This window comes from Mustela nivalis (genome assembly GCF_964662115.1).
Source record: "Mustela nivalis genome assembly, chromosome: 10".
NCBI lineage: Eukaryota > Metazoa > Chordata > Mammalia > Carnivora > Mustelidae > Mustela > Mustela nivalis.
Genome location: NC_139029.1, coordinates 97,197,530 through 97,214,247, shown reverse-complemented (window position 1 = coordinate 97,214,247; position 16,718 = coordinate 97,197,530). Strand labels below are relative to the sequence as shown.

The 16,718-nt window shown below is 50.3% G+C and overlaps 2 protein-coding genes across 3 annotated transcripts in view; one reads left to right on the top strand and one right to left on the bottom strand.

Annotated features, from left to right (window-relative positions):
- TBX15 (T-box transcription factor 15) overlaps positions 1 to 12,146 on the bottom strand; it is a 103,299-nt gene extending 91,153 nt beyond the window's left edge. Inside the window, exon 1 of one of the 2 annotated variants that reach the window (XM_082685215.1) lies at positions 11,452 to 12,146. In XM_082685215.1, the coding sequence (XP_082541341.1) occupies positions 11,452 to 11,656 (205 nt within the window). In that variant the 5' untranslated portion in view covers positions 11,657 to 12,146. Of the gene's footprint in view, positions 1 to 4,276; positions 4,345 to 11,451 lie in introns of those variants that run through there. The other variant, XM_082685216.1, reaches the window with a different exon arrangement.
- LOC309841768 (3 beta-hydroxysteroid dehydrogenase/Delta 5-->4-isomerase) overlaps positions 514 to 16,718 on the top strand; it is a 394,070-nt gene continuing 377,865 nt past the window's right edge. Inside the window, exon 1 of the mRNA XM_082685219.1 lies at positions 514 to 549. The gene's annotated coding sequence lies outside the window, so the exon portion shown is untranslated. The remainder of the gene's footprint in view (positions 550 to 16,718) is intronic.

Sequence of the window (16,718 nt, the reverse complement as noted above, 5' to 3'; positions counted from 1 at the left end):
GCTGAGGCTCCTTGCCCCACCCTCCACCTACCCTCTCTTCTTACTGCATGCCAGACAGCTGGTCCTCACCCTTGAAGCCCTCCCTCCCTGCCTCAGATGCTTACTCCGAGGCTGGCTTTCTGCCTCAGCGGAACCCTGAATAGCAACAGCCCGCAAAGTCCTATTTAACTTCCTTAGCCAGCCATTCCTACTCAGCTTCACTCCTCTGTTTCTAACCATAGACCAAGTACCAATGGCCCTTCAAGTCCCAAACATCCCACTTAAAGCAAAAGACCGGGGAGAGCAGTGGTGTCTGCTAGATTTATAATTTGCAACAATTTCTCATCAAGCTGGTCACCAAAGTGAATACTCAGTGTCAAGTCAATTGACAGGAATCACAGACACTGCCAAATCCTTTGTTCCTCTACAGGTACTAATTTAATCCTCACAACCACTTTTTTTAAAGATTTTATTTTATTTATTTGATAGACATTGATCTCAAGTAGGGGGAGAGGCAGGTAGAGAGAGAGAGAGGAGGAAGCAGGCTCCCCGCCGAGCAGAGAGCCAGATGTGGGGCTCGATCCCAGAACCCTGGGATCATGACCTGAGCTGAAGGCAGAGGCTTTAACCCACTAAGCCACCCAGGCACCCCCTCACAACCACTTATTTTTTTTTCCACAACCACTTTTTGATGAGTTTATTTATTTATTTTTTTTTTTTAATTTAAAGATTTTTTATTTATTTATTTGACAGAGAGAAATCACAAGTAGGCAGAGGGGCAGGCAGAGAGAGAGAGGAGGAAGCAGGCTCCCTGCCGAGCAGAGAGCCCGATGCGGGACTCGATCCCAGGGCCCTGAGATCATGACCTGAGCCGAAGGCAGCGGCTTAACCACTGAGCCACCCAGGCGCCCCATGAGTTTATTTATTATTACAATTTCCTAGATGCAGAAACTGGGTTTGGGAGAGATTAAGGAACTTGTCCAAGGTCTAGCAAGTGCTGGAACCAGGTCTCAGGAACAAGCATTCTTAAGCTCAAGACCTGAGCTTTTAGCCACTATATCATATCACTCATTCATTCATTGCACCAAATATAAATGATAATAGTAAGATTATTACTGTCTCATACCAGTGCTTTGGGATGTGGGTGTATGTATATGCACACACATACACACACATATACATTCTATATATATATAGTTGTATATTATTTGGAATATACATGATTATCATACTGTGATTTAGAACACACATATTATATAATAATATAACATAACTATACTAGTTATACTAGTATAACAATATACTAGTTATACTAATATAGTATATATTAGTATTAGTATAATACTAATACATATTTTAATATGTATTACATACAACTATATATTGTGTGTTATATTATGTTATGTTATATCACTGTAGCATATAATACACAACTTAGCACAGTGGCTGGTACATAGTGTTCAACAAATGTTGCTATTTATAATCATTATATAGTAAGTGTTGCTCTGTGCCAGCCACTTGTACTAGGCTCTGGAGATACAAAAACAATGAAGACAAGGTCCCTGCCTTATACCAGTTTATAGGGTGGTAGTGAAAGGAGATGACAGTAAATCCATAAGGTCCCTGAGGACACAAGTCTACACAGGGGATGGGGCTATAGAGAATGGGGAGATCAAATACAAGTGGGGAGCTGTCACTGGCCCAGCTGTGTAAGTCTATAAGGAGAGACAGTCCCACAGATAGAAACATGAGAATCCTTCCTAGGTGTATGCTGGGCCCAGTTTTTTGGTCTGACCCTGCCCTCAAGTTCAGCAGCTATGAATAGAGGTCTTGAATGCTAAGCTGTCTTCTGATCTATCTTGTTGACAAGCGTTTTGCCTGTTACTAAGTCATCCTTTTAGCATTCTCACTTCTCTGCCAGATCAAGACCTCGGCTTAGCAGACTAGACATGGAAAATAGTTACTAGTGCTTTCCATCAGGCTCAGAGAGTAACGAGGGGCAACTGATTTTCTTGGGGGGGAAGGGAGGTCTTATCCATTCAATTTATAAGTGATGAAGCTGTTTTTCTCAGTCTTCATTTTTCAAATGCATGGTCTTTCCAGCTATTTCTGAGAATGGCACAGAAAATGTCCAAAGCATAGATAACTTGTATTTTCTTTAAATTTACTAACGCCATAGAATTCTCCCAGCAGGAGGGTCCCAGGCAGTCACACAAGCAACAATAGGTTACATCAAACAGAAGGGACTAGATCCAGAACTTTCGAACATGTGATATTAATCTAAAAACTTTTCAAAAGCTTTATGGAAGCTCTTAATTTTTGCAATAAAAAATCTTTTTTTCTTTTTTTTTTTTAACCTTGAATTGCTATTACTGTTACTTTCTACAACTGCAGTAAAACTTCCCTTGTTCCAACAAAAGAATGGGTCAAGTGATGGCTAAGGTACCTCAGGAGAAAATGTTAGTATTACAAGAAAAAAAATTTAACAAGATTATAGAATCCTATAACTAAAAGGGCCTCAGGTGTCATTTGAATCTCTCTCCCTCATTTCACAAACCAGGAACTGAGGCTATGAAACAACTTTCAAACAACTTTTTCAACATTTATATGTCTGCTTTTAGAACAAATATCTCTGGTTCCAAAATTAATGATAAAGCTAGTGCTAGACTCTAAGTCCAGTTTAAGCTAGTCAAGCCCTCTTCCTACCATAATACAGGGATATAATCTGCACTATGAGGGCCTGTGTTGAAACCTTTGTAGTATAGTGAAGACTCATAGATGTCCACATAAGCATTAAGTTTCCTTAAATGTTTTTATGCAAGCTTACTCATAGATTGTCTCATAAGCCTTGTTTTTCCCTAAACAGTGCATCAGTACATAATCCCTCCCTCAGCTTTGTTGCAAATAAAAAATAAATATAAGTGTAAGGTTACTAGATAGAGGAAGCTTTCTCAAACCCAGGGAAAGCACTACTGTGCTCACAATCACTCACTCACTGGCATCAACGCCTGCCCCTCCCTATGGTGAAAATCAACTATATATTTTTCAGAAGGAGCAAGAACAGGAGCCCTACATCACCCAAGTTCCCTAAAGCCTAGGTTAAAATTCTGGGCCCTGGGGCCTGGTGGGATTGATACTTTGAAGCCTTCCAGGGAAGACTCTTCTCCCAGCTAAAGTGGAGCTGTAGCCATTCCCGCCCATTTCTTACCGAGCATAGTGTGGCTAGTAGTTATTTCCATGGGTGGTTTTTTTCCTTTTTTTCCTTTTTTTTTTTTTTTAAGAAGAAGAATTAGTTCACTGTTTTTAATCTCCAAGAATAGCGTGAAGGGCATTTGTTTGTTGTCCCTTTGTCTCGGTTGAACAATGCGGGGATTCTAGAAGCCAGGGGGACCATCTCATCATGGACCGTCTGAGGCACCCGGGAATCCTCTGCTTCTCCAAGAACCGGCAGAATGACCTTCCTTTTTAACGGAGTGGCTATGATATTTACTGACCCTAGAATTACCCATTTGGAAATGGTTAGGAATTAAAAGTTCCTCGGGCCGAACGATTCTTGGTTTCTAATTGCTAATGTTTTGAAGTCAATTTAATTCCTTGGATATTTGTTTAGCCTGATGAAAGCAAAAGCTCAGACTCCCCTCGGGGCGCGAGGTGTAAGATCCTTGGGTTCCGTTTGGGAGTTTGGGGGTTTTTGTGTTTGTTTCGGTTCGGTGGGGGGGGGGTGTTTTGGGGTTTTTTGTTTGTTTGGATTTTTCTCCGTGATTTTTTGCGGGGAGAAGGGGTGGTCTTTTACCAAGGCCTTCCCGATTACCCGACTGCCTGCATTGCTCCAGGCTGCAAAGGGAGCTGAGAGGGGCACCGACTATCCCTCGGGGTTGCGCACCTCCTGGTTTCCAGCGGCGGCGCGGACCCGCCGGCAGGGACCGAGCCTCGAGCGCCAGAGCAGGAGCCGAGGCCGCGCGCACTGTGGCCAGGCCCGGGCGCTCCTGACCCGGCCGCTCCCGCCCCAAGGCGCCACCAAATCCCGGGCGAGGGGCCGGAGGAGGGGAGACGCGGCTGCGGCCCGCTTCTCTAACTGAGGAAGGTCACTCGACCCGCCCTATTTTCCCAGGGATAGTTTCACGGGAAGAGTCGCAAATCCTTCCCCGGTGAAACTTCATCTGATTTTTTTAATTTTTTTTAAAGAGGGAAAATAAGGGCGTTTCACCGTGCGTATAGGAAGTGGGGGGAGGGGTACAGGATGTGGGGAGAGGAGAATTGGGGGGAGGGGAAGTGGGGGAGCGTAAGAGGGGCTTACCGCTTTCCAAGCCCCCGTCTGGGGTTTCGACGAGACTTTAGGGGTTGTGGGACAGCCGAGAAGACAGCGGGTGTTGGGAGTAAGAATTTCAGTTCACTCCGCTGAGAACTAGACGCTAGAACTCTAAGGCTCCCAGCTAGGTACATAATAATGACCTCTGATGATCCTTTTCAAGGGAACTCTACTGTTACCTGTAGTATTCGGTTTTTAAAAGAAGGCTATGTTAGGATTTGCGTGTGCAATCCAGACTTGGGGTGGGGGGTTGTTGTTAATCTTCTAAAGTGTGTGGCAATTTGGAAAACAGCTCATTTAGCCTCCGCAGCTATACTGAAGAAAATACAAGAGGACAAATAGGGAGAATATTTTTGCACATATTTCTATGTTGTTAAATTATCATCCCCAAATCACAGTTTCTCTCGTTATTTCTATTAACAGATTTCCCTTAGTGATTCTGTTAACTCTCTGCATGGAAGAACATGAAATTATACTTCAATACAAGCCAGCATTCTGCCCATCGGAGCTGAAGGTGGCATTATTCACAAATTTAAAAGCCAAGTTTAGTTAGAAAAAAACCCTCCACTCTTCCTGCTCTTTTAAATTGCATCTGTACAGTTTCCTTTTCTAGTGTTTTCTCTTGGACTTTGGTCAAAATCTTAAACTAATTTGACAGTTAAGTGAAAATGCCAATACCAAGAAGTTTCAAATCTGTAATTCTCTTGGAATTGTCAAGTGGATACCTAGAGATGACAAAATTTCTGACCCCCCCCCCACCAAATTTTATGTGTTCTCCTTTTGTTAACTGGCTCCACAAATAAGAGAGGCAGTTTATTTTCTCTAATATTTTTCTGGTATTTCCTGAGATGTTTTCTATGTTTCATTCAGAGTAGTAGATTTCACACATAAATTTGTGTGTAAACACATACAGTTGATTATATACTCTTTAATACATTTTATAACGCTTACATCTAAAGGGCATAGCTGAACCCTGGCTGGTAAAAAGAGTATAGAACAGAGTATCAAATGCAAGGCCTATTTTCACGTCTTGTATCAAAAAAGCTCATCATCAGTTTGTAGTCCGCAGAATGTCCTGCCTCAAAGTGAAGCCAGTAATGGCACTGCATAAATGTTGATTTGTCGTCACCAGTTGCTTAATTCCCCCACCTCTTCCCGTTTCACCTTCTATCCTCCCTACTGAGTCTCATTTTCCATCCTGACACTTAGAGCAAGGGCCTCACTTAAATTAAGTAATGATTATCCATGCCCAAAGACGTGTAAACAGGCCCTAATTTATAAATTTGCTAATTGCTGTTCCCAGTGCAGACCCCTGTATCGCAGTCATGCACTTATAAAATTCAGGGCTCGCTGGAAACCAGAAAAGGCAAGGCAAAAATAAACCACAGGGATGAGAGAAAGAAGGGGGAAAGATTCCACCAGTTCCGTACTTTACCCTGTGGAAAAATATCCCAAAAGGTCAAAACTAGAAAACCACTTAAATATTCTCTCCTGCTGAACTACTTTGTCTTTGTCTTTTGGTAGTAAGAAAGCAATAACTAGCTACACCTCCCCATAATAATCATTAGATGGATTTCTGCTTTTCCAGAAAGAGAAATGAAATGCCCTTCTGCTCTCTGCTCTTTATCCCTGTGGAATCTGCTCAGTCCGGTCTTGTTTTTGTTTTTAACTCTACAATCACCTAGAGAAGGAACTGACAGATTTAAGAAGTAATCATTTTACTCCTGGGTGTGAGAAATAAACTTCTAACCAAGTCCATAATCAGGACTCAAAAAAGTCCCCTCATCTTATTAATATTATATTTTTGGCAATACAGAGAACAATTGTGACAGACCTGGAATATTTCACTCTTTAATACTAAGCAGTGCCCTGGAGAAGCTTGGATGAACAAAATGTTTCTGGTCTTCTGAGCCAAAAGGTATTTGTCCTTCTCCCCTCGTGGCCCAAAACGGAACGATTAATACTGAGGGACTAGCTTCCATTAAACTCCTGTGCGCACACACGAAGGAAATTATACAAATAAATGGGCGAACGCAAACCACTAATACCCGTTCATCTTAGGTTTAGCTCCCTTCGTCAGTCGCTCCTCGGGTGCTGGGTGTATTAATTAGATTTTAAACTAATTTCCTTTAATATTTAAAAGATGGCCATGATACCATTTGAAGTAAGGGGGGGGCGGACAGGAAACCGGCAGCGGGTATACGTCAATATAATTTCAGTACGAACTCCACTATTAAAAATTTAATCCCCCCTTCCCCCTGCATGAACGTCACCCCGCGAACTTCTCTTTCTGGGAGTTTAACCTATAAAATCAGGAACTCGAAAGTGACTAGGTCTGAACCCAAATAGTGTTCAGTATGAAATGGTGCTGGGTGGGGCGTGGAAGACGCAAATTCAGAACCGCTGAGCGCCTACGCTGTGAGCTGATCTGTCCAGAGAAGGTTTCTCCCAGCGCGTCGGACCAGTCTCAGAGGGGCAGAGGCGGACGGCGGAGCCGAGCGAGGGGCCTTGCACCGCCCAGCCGCGAAGGGAGAGACCGTTACCTGAGGCTCGCCGGTTAGCCCTGCGCCTTCTACGTGCCTCACAAGTAGCTGTGAAGCCCGCGGGGGGGGGGGGGGGGACGGGGGATGACTTGAGGGGGCGCAAAACACAGCACACTCCCTTCCATCACATTCCAAACTCTGGGCATTAGGGTTTTCCCAATTCCCTGTCTTCCCCACTGCCCTCCCATCAGTTTGCTCCATCTACGGGATAGAGGGGGTTAGAACAGTTTCCTTCTTCCTGGTGGAAGGGCCAGGGATTTACACAGAACATCTTCATAACCCTGCCCACCTCCCGGGAGCCACCGGGGTGTGCTTTCCAAGCCCTGCGCATCCAGAGGGCGTCTGACTCAGCCAACGTCCGACCTGCGCGACAAAAAGCCTTTTGACATTCATTCCCGAGCACATCCATCCTCACCAGCCTACGACGAATTCAGATCTAGCCTACCCTCCTCAGTCCCCTTCACACAAGGTCACTCACCAAAGACGCGGCCACCGCGTACGGCCGTTTTGACTGGGCAGGCGAGAGCGTTGCGCATGTCCAGCAGGCACCACATTTGGCTCATCCTCAGGGTTCAGGGGCCTGGCACCTTCGAGACCTGCACTGGCTTTTGCGGCGCACGTACCACTGAGGAACCGGTGTTTCTCGGCCCGGGCTCTACATCAGACTTACACTATGGCTTCTCGCCCAGCGCACCCCACACCCTTGCCGGCAGTCCAAGCTCCGGCCTGCGCCCTGGCTGGTTCTTGCCCCGCGCAAGCACATTCTCCCCACTGGCTTCAAACTCCTCGCTTTTTCTCCATTACTTAAACGTCAGTGAAGAGTCACTTCCTCCGCTTTGACCCTGTGTTTCCCTATTGGGGATTAGGGGTGGGTGGAGGGGTGATGTCAGGATTAAAATCTTGGGAGTCTTACTCTGAGCAAACAAGCCATAAACTGGCAGATTAATTCGCGTGAACTGTTGATCTCGGCAATTCGAAAGAAGAAAGTGCCTTGGGGCACTACACGGGCGTTTCCTGTCTTATTTCACTACGGATTGCGCGGAGAGGTGCACAGGACGCGCGAGCCTGACGTACTTGCACGTGTGCGCAGAGTAGGGACCTGCCCTCACGTTCTTGACTGCGCCTGCTTTGTGTGCCCACCCGCGTACGCCGCCACATTCTTAGGCCTCTGGAGCGCCTCGGCTGCAAGGCTCAGGGCCGTAGGCCCTGGAGGGGGAAATCCTTTCGCAGAAGGTTTGAATTATTTCGCTCCGCGGGAGACCGGACCTCGGCCTTACTCGGCTGTGGATTTGGGCGGGAAAGGCCCAAACTCCAAACTCGAGCGGGGGAAGCCGGGTGGAGCCGGGGCTGGGGTCCGAGCGCAGATGGCGCCGCCGCGTGCTTGAAATATACTTCCAAGGCCGCAGCCGGAGCAGCTGCTCTGAGCGATCCTGGCTCAAAAGTGTTCCCTGTTGCTGCTTGGCGAGAGGCGGGGGTAAGCAAGGCCCGGGAGTCAGGCTCCTCGGAGACCCTCCCGAGCCTGCGGCGACTGCGTCCTGGCGGCTTCTCCAGAACACTCGGAGTTCTGGCAATAATGAGGGCACCTCACGGGCCCTTCTCCAAGGCCCTTTGGGCCTCGGGGTTTTTCGGGACCAGCAGGCTCGGTGGAAATTTTTGAAATACATACGGTGTGTCCTCGGATATGTGAGTTGCTACAGCGCTTAGGCTAGGCTGGTCCCCCGCTGCTGCAGGTTGGCGCCCCAGGCTGCGGGTGCTTGGCGCCAACTAAAGCCAGCTCTGTCCGGACACGGAAAGAAAAACGGGCTGTGAAAAAGCAAAAGGCCACGTCTTTGAATAAAAATTAAACATTAAAATCTAACCCTGGGTTGTCGCAGGATCCTGGGATTTTAAGGCACGGACAGGAAGGGTTGGAAAAACGGAGGTACCAGTCAGAGGGAGGGAATGGTGAAAATTATAAACACGATTGCTCTAGGCGGGTGTCCTGTGTCTGTATGCGTGTTTGTTTAATCCTTCCCCAGCTCCGTGGCAATTTTATTTCTGTTGTTTCCCCCACCCATGTCTGACTTCTTCTCAACAGGCTATCGCAGGCGAGCCACGCGGCGGGTCCAGCCTGCTCACGGTCCTAATTCGGGAAGAGAGTTTAAACAATTTGAGGCCAAGGACGGCAGAGACTTGGTCCCGCGCACAATGGAGTCACCTGGGCCCCTCTCCTACCTCCATCACCATACACACACCTTTAAAGGTGATGTATGTGTGTTCGTTAGGGCGCCGGATTAGAAAAAGAAAGAAAGGCCTACAAGGGATTCCAAGCCCTGGACTCGACTTCTGCTGCTACCATCCGGGCCCAGAGCCTGCAGCTCCGCCTCCTCCACTCTGGGGACTGCGGGGGCTCCACTCCACCACGCAGTTTTTCTGAAAGATCTTTTCTGTTTCTATGTCCGGTTCCTAAGAAAGCTTTGGCCACTGCTGGGGCTCGAACTTGGACATCCCCTTGGTGCACGACGCAGCCAGGCAGGGCTGGTGGCAGGGCTGGTAGCCGGTCCCGCAGAAGGCCCACGAGTGCTCTCAACTTTCAGCTTCTTCCTCCTCCTGGGCCTCAACCCCACAAACGTATTTCGTTTTCTCTAATCCAACGCCCATCTTCTTAAAAAAAAAAAAAAAATGATGAAATGGGAATGGGTCAGCTGAACTCTGTGTGACATGAAGTTCTATGTTAGGTCTTCACCCCCTACCGTCATACTGTGGAAGAGAGATAAGAGCATTCTAGACAACAGGTCTTCGGTTTATGTCTCTGGAATGGTCTCTCCTAGTCCCAACTATTTCTCTCCTCATTATGGCAGAGGAAAACGGGGAAAAGAGAAAACTGCGAGCGGAGTCCCTGATTATGATCACAGGTATTGGTCCTTTTGAACAAGCGAACCTAGACCAGATGCAGCGAACCTGGACCCCTCCCTAGAGAAAAGTACCTGCGGACAGGGTGTCTACCACGCACAGTTAAGTAACTTCTGTCTTTTCCACCGTCTTAAAAGTAAAATAAACTAACCTTCCAAACCATGAGTTGTCAGGAGGCCTGAAAGAACTCCCACTAAACTGTGTGAAGGCGCAAGTCGATTTTGACAACATATAAATGCGGTGAGGAAACAGAGTCTGGCCAGAGATGGGAAACACACATTAGCTACGCGTTCCTTTCTGGATTGCCCACACAGGGGTCCGCGTGGACAGGCACCCGCATCCAAACACAGAGAAAGATTTGAGCGGACGAAATAAATCTCCTTTTAATTTTCTTTTCATCGACTAATAAAAATAATTCCCCAGCACTAAACTCAAATACCGTAACGGCCCACAAGAACACGGAGAATTCATAAAACTCGGTCTCTGCAAGTCACCCGCTAATCGCGTTATTATTAGCCTCAGGAGCATGGAAATTGAACTGTCACTGCCGAAAGAGAAAATGTAAGCGACAGCTGTCCCTCCTTGGGTCGGCCAGTTTTCCAGCCCCCAAGCCCCTGGGCCCCAAAGCTCCGTCCCCAAGCTCTTCGGGCCCGGAGCCACCCCCATCCCTTTGTGGGCCGCCGCCCCCACTCTGGTGTTCCGCTTTCCGGCGCGCTGACCCAGGTTTACTCCCCAACGTTAGCTGGTCAGCAGGAGCACCTTCAGAATGGCAGCAGAATCCCTGGCTGGAAAGTTTCTGAAACCGCTAAACCAAGCTGCGACCATGTGTGTATGTGTGTGTGGATGCGCGTGCCCGCGCTCGCGCGGGCGCGCGCGCAAGATTCTTCCGACAACAGCTGTTCCCCCGGGCTGTTTTGCACAGTTGAAATCTTGGCACTTAATACAAAACGTTAAGTTGTTCCCCCTCAACCAACTACCCGCCCAGGTTTCTGCTAAAATAGACACCAACATCCGCTCTGTGTTTTACGTGTTGTGTGCATATAATGTGCAGGGATAGATCCAAGGCAATAATTAATCACTCCGCTTCCCCCAATACATAGAGATGTCGGCCCTGAAGAGTGACCCAGGGCGCAGGGTAAGGGTTATAACATACATCCCTTTTCCGTAAACGCCACCGAAGTAGAAATATAATTATGCTCGGTCGTCCCCGGAGTAGGAGAAACACAAAAACTTGAGTCCCCGAAAAGTTGGTGGGGGAAGGGCGAGGACCGAGGTCGAAGGCTAAATGGGACAAACTGGGCATTTCCCGAGACTGGATGTCGAGCCAGAGAACTCCACGCCAGTCCACTGGACCTCTCAGGAGCGAATCCCAGCCCCTCTCCGCTCCCGCGGTCGCCTTCGATCTGTGCCCCTCCTTAACCCCGGGGGCCTGCGGCCGCTCAGCTATAGACACCAGAACAGTGCGCTCCGCTCCCAGAAGAGAAGAGGGTGCGAGCGAGGCCTCCTTGCCTGAGTTCGACGACGAATATGCAAGGCTCAGTTCCCCACAAATTGTTTGCAGCGAATTTGCGGAAAGCTTAAGACGTTTGCGCAAAGAAAAGGAAACCCGCGTCGGAGAAAGGCAGGGCGTCAGGCAGCAGGGCCTCCTTCCACACCACATCGCCCGCGGACTGGCCGCCCGGCGTCCCCTCTCCGCCCTCCTCCCTCGGTCTGGCCCTGCGCACTCACCCGGGTGAGGCTCCAGGCCGTGTGCGGCCGCGTCCTCCGAGTCTGCGAGTGGGCCCGCGGGGCTCAGCGCCTCCATGGACAGGTCCAACCCCTTCTCCTCCCAGTCTCGCAGTTTCCGCTTTTTATTTGAGCCGATCAAGGCTTCAACGGAGAAGGCATGTGCTCGCGAGCTCAGGGCGACTGCAGATCTTCTCCTTTCACTCATCTTAGCCGCCCGCACCCCGGCCTCCGCTCGCCCCCGCTACTGAGGGAGCAGCCCGCGCCCTCACGCTCGAAGCGCCCGCCGGGCCGGGCCCGGGAGAGGCGGCGGCGCAGAGGCCGAGATAGAGGCGGCGGCCCTGCGGGTCCTCGGCACCCTCCCCCTGCGTCCTTCCCCGCCCTCCGCAGCCGCCTCCGACCCGCGCCCCTAGCTGCCCCAGCCGCTAGGAACGAGCGCCCGGAGCGCCGCCCGCTCGCTGCATGAGCGCCCGAGTCCTGCTTCCCACCCACCGGGGCAGGCGCTCACAGGCTGTGTAGACTGGACTTCATCTTTTTTTTATTCTCTCTCTCCTCCCTCTCCCTTTCTCTCCTCCCTCTCCCTCTTCCTCTCTTGGTGTTCCCGTCCTTCCTCTGATCCAAACTTCTGGGAAACTTTTTTTTCTAAATTCCTCCCTTCGCGAGGAGCTGGGGGCAGGCGGTGCGCTCCTGTCCGTGGGGTGAGGGAGAGGGAGGGGGAGGAAGAGAAAGACTGAGGGGAAAAAAAGCCAGCCCCCGACCAATGGCGAAGAGGGAACAGGAGAAACCCTAAGAGCGCGGGCCAATGAGAGGAGGGGAGAGACTGAGGCTCGGGCCAAGGCTCCGCGCCGGCAGTCCGGGGATGCTCCTGGGCCGCTTTAACCCCTGGCTTCCCGGTCCCCCACGGGTTCTCTGTGGGGGAGAGGGGAGGGCCGAAAGTCTAGGTCTGATCTTCGCCTTTCCAAACCCCTGCCCATCCGTCCCAAATCCGTATCTTTTCCTCCCAAATCTGCTAAGTCTGGTAGACGTTACAAGCCCAGAGTGATTTTAATTATTGCTCTGGAGTTTGGGGGCTCTCAACCTGTCCTAAAACGCTCGAAAACGACCCCGATAATCTCGCTCCAGCCCCCAGACGCTATAAGCCCTTCTGGGTCAGCCGGGATTTCGCCACACAGGTTACTTTCCTGTTGTACGATTTCTAAGCAATTCTGGCTAACGCAAAACGAAAGAAATAAACAAAGACGCCCCGTTACTACCCAGGGTCTTGTAATTGTAAATCTAATGATCGCTTCCTCTTTCCAGTTCTACCTGGTGAAGAAGGAGACGTAGACTCGGCAAAGCAAGAGGCCCGCGGTGCGGCGCCCGGTTTACCGCGCGCTCGGCGGATATCCTGACTGGGCCCGCACGCAGCAAATGCTCGCCTTCCCTTCGGCGTGGATGCTGATCTGAGCGTTGACTGCCCGGAGCGCCTGTTCTGGAGAACCCACAGAGAATGGATGGGCAAGGCCGGCCAGTAACTTTGACAGCGGAAAAGCTTTTTCACAATTCCCTTCAAATCTGATTACTTCGGAACCCGGCTCTCCCCTCTCGCTGATCCTCCCTCTCCACCCTCTAAAAACAAAAACAAAACCAAAAAACTTTGACAGAGTGGTCGTCAGGGATTTCTCTGGAACTCAATCCAGCACTCTGGCCATTCTAATTTCCCACACCCCCTCCTGGGTTACGCTACTCGTCGCCAGCCGCTTGAGACCCCGAGCGCAGCCCAACGCTGAGCGGGTTCAGAGGGGCCCAGAAGTTGATCCTGCCAAGCAGAAAAAAAAGGTCTTCTATTTCGCGGACTGCAGCCTAACCACAGCCTGATCTTTCCATCCCAGTGCCCTGGTCGACACTCTTCTATCCCCCTGCAAAGAGGCAGGAAAGAGCCAGCCCACCGGTGTCAGCGACAGACCAGACTGAGAAGCTCAGCAGACAAGTCTAGCCCACAGCCAGGCCCCGAACAGAGTCAGCAAGCCTAGGGCAGAGGGATCAGGGCAGTCGCAGACTCCCGAAGAACAAGCGCCCATCTGCCCTTCCACCTTGGGGCGAGAAGGGAGGGCCCTGTGGGGCCTTTGAAATGCCACAGTCGCCTCCTGACGACAGGGTAAATCTAGTCCTTGACACTGTAGTTGGAACTGCTCTGGTGCTGGACGGAAGGGCTGAATGTCATGAACCCACCTTGGGCCTCTCCAGAAGAAAGCAAATAAGAACACTTCGGGAGTCCCCTCATACTGGGCATCAGCCAGACTAGAGGAAGCCCGTGGCGCAGCAAATGCAGAAAGAATAATGGAAGCCACCAGTTGAGTGCGACTCAGCCGGGCTTGGCCTCCAGTGACTTCCAGGAGCCTCTCTCAGGCTTGGGGATCCCCGAGCAGCACTCTAAGCACCCTGGGATCTAGAAGCCCGCCGCAAAGCCCCTCTCCGCGTCTCCCGCTGCGCTGCGCTGCGCTGCGCTGCAAACTCCGGGAGTCTGGGTGGCAAGACGCAGGGTTTCCCATCTCAGTCACCACTCTGCGCCGCTTCCAGGAGCCCTGGCCGAAAGTGACAGCGCAATCACCACCGCTGGGCTTCAGCAAAAGAGTTGGAGACAAGGGCAGGCCAGGAGCAGGCAGTTAGTTACCTTCCTCTGAGGCTCTCCTCTATTTTGGCGCCTGATTCTGGCTGGTGTCACCGCCACCAGCCTCGCCGGCAGGGGCCTGCAGGGACCAGGCCCAGTGGGATAGTGGCAATGGGGCCAGCCTCTCTTCCTTTCCAGCATCTTCCTCCTCCCCATTGCCTGTATCACCCATCTCCCTCTGGCAGCCTCTCACCTTCCCTCTTAGACCTAGTTTGGATTGCGAACTAAATGCACCGTAGGACATACACCCTCCCTGGGGCTGTGAACGTTCTCAAAAAGATCAACTTTTGGTTTACTTAGGTACCGTTATGCAGGTCCAGAAAGCCTGCACGATGAAGGTGACCATATACCCATATACCCTTCAACAGCGTACAGCTGCACCTCACCCACAAACATTCACTCTGCACAGAGTTCTGAAGCGCTCCTACATCCTTCCTTCCGGTCACACGTAAGTGGTCCCCACCTCCATCCCATACATACACAAATCTTAGAATTATGGGTTAGGCCATTAAAACAAATCAGAGGGTCATGAAGCCAGGTTGCTTTGGATCAGTCAGGAAAATAGGAGTGTTCCTCCAGGTAAATGGGAGGGGCAGGGATATTTTCTTTTTGTGACTGTAGGGTCATCTAAGTCTCCCCCATTCCCCACCCCAGTCCAGGGTCCTGCATTCCTTGGTTCTTGATCTTATACTGATGGGTAGGGAGGTCTGGAGAAAGATTAAGCAGGATGGTTTGATGTCTGTGACTTAAGTGTGTAATTTTATGTGACTGGGAGAAGAAAAGGAGCGCTGGGGGGATTAAATTAGAAATCTGGGGGTGTGCTATGCAGTTTCCTCCAGTCATTATATTAAAGGGTTTTCAAAATCTCATGACCCATTTCTCTCCCCCTTTAAGCTTTACGAATAAAAGTGGGATGCCCAATGCGTGAGGCTAATTCCTGAGGCAATGGCCGGGTTTCCTAGCCTCCAACCTTGGGTCTTGGGTGGAGTCTACTGGTCTATTTCAGGCCTCACCCTGATGGAATAGGAACAAGCTGGAGCTCCCACCACCCCATGCCTGCAGTGTCCCAAAGAGGAAGGGGTTATTAAGCACCTGAAGAGTCAGAGGAAATCAAGGGGAAAGTAGAAGAGAGGACCCTACTGACTACCTGTAGGGACCTATGAGAAATGGGTGGCCAGTCCTAGCCTTGACAGGAGGAATGCCCAGAAGGAAAGAGCAGCATAATGACTGCTCATTTGAAAATGGCATGTCCAGATATTTTTATTTTTCAAAGGAACAACAGAGTTCTGCAGCATAAGGACAAACGTCCTGGTAACACAGCCCTACCTCCCCAATATACCAGTCCTCCTTCTGTTTCTCCACACTGAATACCACCAATGCTAACGCCTCAACACAAGGTGATCTACCAGGCGCTGGGACTTTGCAGTTTTGAGTAATTGAAAACAAATTTAAAAATAGTTGCCAGCAGGACACCTAAGTCTGCCCTTAAACACTTGAGTAGGACACCCGGTGGGGGTGAGGCAATTACAATGAATTCAGCCTGTCTAGGCACTAGATATAAAACATTATGAGGCGACTATGGGGTGGGAGGTAACCCTCCGGACTCCAAGGCAGGTGATGCCTAGCGAACGTGTCCCCTTCAGCTCTTAACTGTGTGACCCTAGGCAAGTCAATGCATGGCCTATGCCTCAGTCTCCCCTCCGGCAGAGTGAAGGAGCCCTAAATACCTTGCAGCTAAGCAAAGCAGGAAAGATGATCGGTCGGAGGCGGAACAGACCTGAGGTTTTTCTGTTCCTGTGATCGTATCTTCGGGGAATACGGAGCCAACGTACCCACTTTTCACTTCTTCTTACAAATTGGTGCCCAGTTACGGGGTGGCAAAACTGGCCTGGAGCCCTCGGGTGGGCGTGGGAGGGACGCCGGCCCCGCAGAGAGTGCGCAGGCCCACTCCCGCAGCCCGCATGTCCAAGTGTCCAGGTTGGTTCAGGTTGCCGGGCGCTCTGGGACCCGCGTGCGTCGTTGACTGTTCTGCCACCCCCTCACACTTTTTAAAATAAATGTCCGTGGGGGCGAAAGGGTCTTTAATGATGTTTTTTTGTTTTCGCGAAATAAAATCTTTTGTTTTTATTTTAAACCAGCAGCGTGCCCACCTCTTGGTCCTTCCAGATGTTTGCAATAAAATCGCAGGTTTTGCCTTTGGGACTGGAAATAAAATTTAACGGCCTTCACCCTGTAATTATTCTCTTAGCTCGCCCTTCATAAATTTATCTGCTTTCTATCGGCGTTGGGGTAGGGGGCGAGCGAAAGGGGAGAAAGCCCCGATTTTATGTTTGTAACTATAAAAAAGCGCCACCCGGTTTCCTCGCCTTCGGCGGCCGTGGTGTAACCCGGAGAGCCTGGGCCGGCGGGCGGCAACATTGCGCTATTGTTCGCTGCCTTCGGTCTGCGCAGAAGCTGGGCCCCTCCACAAAGGGGGCCTTGTGCGGCCATGCCCAGAGCGGCCGCGCCCAGGAGGCGAGGAAATCCTGTTCCCCCAGGCCCAGCTCCTCTTTCCCCTGGGCGTATGGTGCAACCCGGCAGCCGGCAGCCGGCAGCCGGCAGCCGGACCATCGCCTTCAGA